Below are 6,432 nucleotides of genomic sequence, written 5' to 3'. Positions count from 1 at the left end.
GAAAGCATAAATATAACGGCATGCAAAGTTTAAAAAATACAATTTAATAAATGAGCTATGTTAACACCCAACAGCATTTTTATTGATTAGCCGAAACCCATCCATCAACTATGAAATCAGCCAAGGTGGATATAAATGCACTATCGTAGGTTTGTCCTACCAAAGTAAAGCCTTTTCTCATGTGCGCATGAGTTATAGTTTTATTCCATTGCGTCATTCTTAATGTGATTTATTTTTGTAGCACATAATTTCTAATTTACATTTTAATTACAAAAGTCATTGCGATTGCTTTTGAATCTTAACTTGACAAAATCGAATAGCAATTTGGTTACGTTGCACACTTAAGAAACGTTAACGTAAAAGCTAAAATACTTTCGAACTACTCAAATATTAGAACGAAAACCAGCATTTTGATTTCTAATTACAATATATGTGCGACAAAGGTCAATAGCTCTTCAATAAATGAGAAAGTACATTAAGGCAAATTTATATTTAATATTTAATATTTATATTTATATTTAAATTGGTTAGCCAAGTAACGGGTATCTTTTAGTTGAGGCTCTCGACTAATTGTGTGAATCCATATCAGCCGTCCATATTTCAGTTTATTGTGAGTCTTTGGGCTTGCCCATTCGGGTAACGGTTAAATCTTTCTTGATATTTGGTGCAATGTTGGCTTTTTAAATCATCAAACAAATTTAATATTGACTCCGGTGAGTTGTCACAGCGCAAATCAAATATAAAAGGGTCAAGAAAGAACGATATAAGATACCCGTTACTCTGACAACAAAGTTCAAACTAAATATTCCCCCACAGAACAATCGGAGTTGTTTGTTAACAGTCCTTTCGTTCTGTCTCGCTACATCAGCGATTACTGGCAAAGCAGCGGTCGAGCAGCGGCAGATGACTTTATAACTCTAAAACTTCTAAAATATGCCTCGATTTTTTGCCAACCGATTGATAGTATATCAGTAGCCGGATCCTGATCGGAAACGCTTTCTTTTACCTGTTACGTAGGAGTAAGGCTGTTAGGGTCGATACATTTTGTTCCCAGCTGATATCTCGACAGCGCGCTAACCTTTTGAAATAAAGATTAAACAAGAAAGGAAGCAAACTTCGGCAAGCCGAAGTTCATATACCCTTGCACCTATTTCAAAAACTAAATACTCTTGAAAACGTTAAAATTATGATTTACTTGCGTGTATGTCTAAAAAACATTGAAGCTATGATGATTTGCAGCTTAATTATTCGATAGTTCCTATGGCAGCTATACGATTGTTCCTATGGGAGCTACATGCTATAGTGGTCCCATTTTGATGAAATTTAAATCGTAATTCTGAAATATTTAACCATTACTATATCTCGAAGAACTAAACAAAAAATTAAAAAACACCAAAGTTATAATTTTTTTTATTTATTTTTATGATATAGTCGTCCGATTTTGATGAAACTTTCTTTTTATTTATTTTTCCGATTGTTCCTATGGGAGCTTTATGCCATAGTCGTCCGATCTAACTCGTTCCGATTTTTGTACTACCTGCAATAGACTAGTTTGCGTAGAACTGAACGGACAGACGGACTGACAGACAGACATGGCTAAATATACTTTATAGGGTCGGAAATGTATCCTTTACTGCGTTGCAAACTTCTGACTGAAATTATAATACCCTCGGCAAGGGTATAAAAACAAACAAAACAAGCTAAAATTAATTGAATAATGCGTAATTTGTCACGAGCGTTCAGCAAAACAAACTTGATCACAGATTACTGATCCACCAGTTATCAGTGATCATGTTATTCTGCTGAATACGCCCTTTGTTTAAGCGGGATGAAAATGTATTTAGTGAAGTGCTTATCCATTTCTAAAACCAAATTTAGTATCAAATGTTGTATGTTAAAAAAGCGATCGTCACGACATTTCATCTCGTTAAGAAATTTTTTATTTTGGGTTAAAATACAGACTAATTATTCTAAAAGAAATTATGTACAAAATACAGTGCAATAGACTTAAAGACATTCATTTGGCCCATTTCAATTAAGTAATTTTACTTATACTGAGATATTTCCAGTAATGGTATGGACGATTTTGCACACGAAAAGCAAAAGAAGACAAAATTTTTAACATCTTTAAGTGCCCATGTGAACGTAACGTAAAAAAACGATTTTTAAAATCTACTAATTTTATAAGACTTAATGCAAAGGTACACGAACTTACGAAAAACAATAAAAATATAATTGGTACTGTTATTTCATTTAAAATATATATATTATTTGTTTAACCCCGGTTCCAGCATATCGACCAGTCGAATCGTAAACCGGAACCTTATCAATCGTTTAGGTTCGATCCCCGAACCGAGCCTAAGCCAAATTGAAATGGGTTCACAGTTCTGATACTAACTTCGCTGTTATATTTGAATGCACTTCGGGATATAGTATTTGCCCTAGGAGAGACGGACAGACCGACATGGCTATATCGACTCCCCTAGTGCTGCTGATCAAGAATATATATGCTTTATGGGGTCTCTAATGTCTCCTGCACTGCGTTAGAAACTTTTGGCTGAAATTACAAAACCCTCTGCAAATGTATAAGTGTAACTTCACTGGTTTTCAATTTATCACTATAGACGACAGTACAGGTAGTGACGTTGCGCACCAAGTGCGTATGCATAGGAGACTACTATATATAGCCGTAGAATTGAAAATCTGCTGTGATGGCCCGATCGTAACGGGTGTTACATCAATCGAAAGGTATACGGATTTCATACCAAGACTTAAGGAAAGTTAATTGGGCTAGGAAAAAAGGGGTTGATAGTGAAATAATAACATTTTTTTAAGTGGTGTTTTTGAGCTTGGGTTGGTAAAATATTACACTTTTTTTAACTCTGTTTAAATGTTGTTCGAAATTCTAGTCGAATGACACCAAACTTGCTTGGATATGATGCTTCGTTCAAGAGTTTTTCAAAAACACTTTTTTTGGTAAATTTAAAAATAACAAAAGTTTTCCTCGTCGTATGTCAGTTTCAAAAAATGATAAGGTCTTGTTTTAGAATTCTGGAATAATTTTATTTGTGTTGGGCAGGACGTTACAAAAAATTGTATTCTACGACTTTTTCAAAAACTAGCTAACTTGGCGGCAAATCGATAAATATATCTAAACTTTGCACAGCTTTAACTTCTAAACGAGAGATGCTACAGTGATAAATGTCATTTAAAAGTTATTGTCAAATGCTAGTCACTAAGCCTTGACATAATTAACAAAGTAGTTTAGATATTATTTAATTTTTTTTTATCCTTTTTTGAAAATTTTTAAAAAGTGTTAGAGTCGATTTTTGTTTAACCTTTTACGTTTATGGCCCTTGACATTCCTCAACTTTTGGTATAGAACATGAATGTTTTCAGAAGTTATTAAGCAACGGAACGGCTACTTCAGTTTGGAGAAGTTAACGCTGCCTAGGCAAGAATTGAGGAAAATGCTATAAAAAATGCTATAAAAACATTTTCGTTAAATAATTGTAAAATATTATTTATTGTTTTAAATTTAAATTTTAAACTATTCCTTATTTAAGCAAACTTATTTGAAATCAGATACTTTGCAAAAAAATTTATAAAATGTTTTCGTAATTTTTATTTCCTTTACAAATGGCATTTTAAGTTCAGTCAGAAGCACACATTCCCAACAACACAGCATCATTACAAGAGTCGATCTAGCCATTATTTGTCCACTCGTTTCTACGCAAACTAGTCCATCAGTTTTAAAACTATTAGGACAAGCTGAAACGAGCCGGAACGGAAAATATATGAAAAAATTATAATTTGGCTGTTTTCCAATTGATTTGATCATACTTCAATACAATGTAATGGTTTATTGTTTCAGAAAAACGGTTCTAATTGTATTAAAATCACACAACGGTATCAAATAGCAGCTTGTAAAACATAAAATATCTGATTTTGTGACAAAAATGATTCAGCATTCGACTAAATAAATACACTATTTAACTGTTCCCATTCGTCACGCTTAGATAATAAATGCCTGTGTAGGCAAAATACCTGGATGAAGTGGTCTGAATGGAAACATTTAAAACGTGTATTTATTTAGTCGAATTCATTTTTCGTCACAAAATTTGATATCAGATAATTTATATGTTGAAGGTGCGATCATCACGACTTTTATACCTTTTGTTTGATTTGAAAATATAGAAATAGTTTATTACTTAGGAATCACTGTTTTAAATTTATTAAAATCGGACAACGACGGATTGAAAAATTCAGGGGTTTTTTTGCATTCAACATTTTTAACATTATATGCATTCAAATCGATGTAAGGTTGTTACAAAGCATATTTAATTTTTGGAATGGCTACAAGGGCTGTATATTACCGTTTATTTTTGTGTTAAGTTTCGCCAAAAAAAATTAATCGCAATAACGAAATATTTTTTCTTTGTTCGTTGATAAGCTCAGCTTAAAAGTTATATCTTTAAAACATTCGCGATTGTCAAAAATTAAAGTTTAATTGCATTTGAACTCCCTGATTAAAATGCCCGTCACTTGTGGATTAAAAAGGTATTATGCTCATGAAAAGTATGTAAAAGATACTAACGGCCACTTCAAGGCCCAAAATTCGCGTAAGTCCGTCACGGCCCTGTGTGATATGGTAGAAGTCAGTTAGAAAGCTCTATATGTTTATTCGGTCAATATCTATCGATTCATACGATGTCGGACCATTATTTTAGAAGTTAACGATCATTATTTTAAATTTTCTGGCTGATGGCGCCATTAAAACCGTATACTAAAATTGGTTAGCTGAATAACTGGTACCTCAAATTGGTGGACTCAACCGATTTTCGTCATCAAGAAGTCAATTTGTTATTAGAACGTTTTTTAATTTCCGATTTGTTTGCATAAATTGCCTAATCCTAATAATCGCAACCCATTAAACCAATAGATAGCAATCCGCCGGTAAATTGATAATTTTTTTTTAATTGAATTAAATACGTAAAATAAGAAAGAAATTAGTTAAACGATACGATGCCGATGCCAATTTGACAACTAAGTAATCGGCATCGACCAGGTCTCTTTATGAGCAATATATGTATGTTCGTTTACATGGAATTTGGTCGGATTCCTTGGGCAGGGAAACTGTACAATAAGATATTATGCAGGTGAAACCGTGTCTGGATTGCCAGATTTGAGTGAAAGCAGCATTTCATCTTGGGTTATGGTCCACTCCGACTTATCAAATCATTGCACAAGAAGGTGTTTTTTATAAGTGGGCCAAGCTATTCCAGTAAAGTGTGGGGCGAAGCATCTGGTTTGTCGGGCAGGGAAGCGCCAGCTCTTTTGTGCTAGCATCCACCGTTCCGCATGTAAGGATTGAAGCGCGACTTACCGGCCGGACAGCGTCCGCCGGGACAACAGGTGCCGCCAGGACAACCCTGCTGGCTCGTGCCGTGACTATCGTTGCCCCCCGCCTCCATTCGGGGGCAGTTGCCACCGGGGCAATTGCAACAGGAACCTCTCTTCGGGCACTGCGAGTAGCCGCTGTTATTGAAGCCGCAGCCGTTGTTGTTATAGAAGCCGTCCATGCTCACTGCAAATAAATATATAAACATTTAATCGGTAATTAAACATTTAAAGCAAAAAAAAATTAATTCAGGTGAGGGCGTTGTTCGTTTAAACAGACTTCTGTTACAAAACGTACCTGAAACTTTTCAATTAGCCCGACAAATCAAATAATTGTGAATGTTTTTGGCTCGACCGACTTCCGATTTGTTCGAGATGCCCGAGTAGAATGAACTACGTACATTCACGACCTCGACAGGCAGGAAAATGAAAGCCCCAAGCCTCCTTGTTTTGTCGAAAATGGTTTTTCGAACTCTAGTTCGAACTTGAGCGAGCGCATGCGCAGGATTTCCGGAAAGTGGTGAGTTTTCTTTGCCTGGGGGGCGTGGCTAGCCGCACACGCACACTGGGAAACAAATCGGGGTTGTGAGAGCAAAAGAGAGCGCTAGTGTGAGCCAGGGGGGAGTGGGCATAGAAAAATGCGACTTCTTGATGCCGCAAATTTGCCATGTGTATGGAGAGCGGGGTGGGGCAACGTGGGTGGTGGGGGGTGGTGGGGTGGCTGAGTTACGACCGACGGCGACGTTGACGTCGTTGCTGCAAATGACTTTGCGTTCTGACTGGTTAATATAACCGCAGGATTGTGCGCCTTATATACGAGCAGTGGGCCGCCCATGTAACCACAGTCAGCCAAATGGGCTGTGTAATGGACACGGGCTTATCCTGAGCCCCTCGCCGAATCGACTTACAAGACTCCACCCTCTAAGCCGAGTACCAGTGCCAGTGCCAGTGCCATGTGCCATGTGCCATGTGCCATGTGCAAGACGTTCTGCTGCGAGGTCGTGTGTGTGAGCACCCCGCTCACACTGTCGC

The 6,432-nt window shown here is 36.6% G+C and overlaps 1 protein-coding gene across 1 annotated transcript; it reads right to left on the bottom strand.

Moving 5' to 3' along the window:
* Positions 1 to 5,038: 5,038 nt before the first annotated feature.
* LOC128253188 (uncharacterized) lies at positions 5,039 to 5,848 on the bottom strand. Its single transcript, XM_052981414.1, has 2 exons — positions 5,699 to 5,848; positions 5,039 to 5,587 (listed from the first exon to the last, which is right to left on the bottom strand). The coding sequence occupies exon 2, from the start codon at positions 5,580 to 5,582 to the stop codon at positions 5,343 to 5,345; it is 240 nt and encodes a 79-aa protein (XP_052837374.1). The 5' UTR covers positions 5,583 to 5,587; positions 5,699 to 5,848; the 3' UTR covers positions 5,039 to 5,342.
* Between the last annotated feature and the right edge of the window lie 584 nt (positions 5,849 to 6,432).

The sequence above is a fragment of the Drosophila gunungcola genome (genome assembly GCF_025200985.1).
Source record: "Drosophila gunungcola strain Sukarami chromosome 2L unlocalized genomic scaffold, Dgunungcola_SK_2 000007F, whole genome shotgun sequence".
Taxonomy (NCBI): Eukaryota; Metazoa; Arthropoda; class Insecta; order Diptera; family Drosophilidae; genus Drosophila; species Drosophila gunungcola.
The sequence above is the reverse complement of the archived record's forward strand: the minus strand, read 5'-3'. Positions and strand labels throughout refer to the sequence as shown.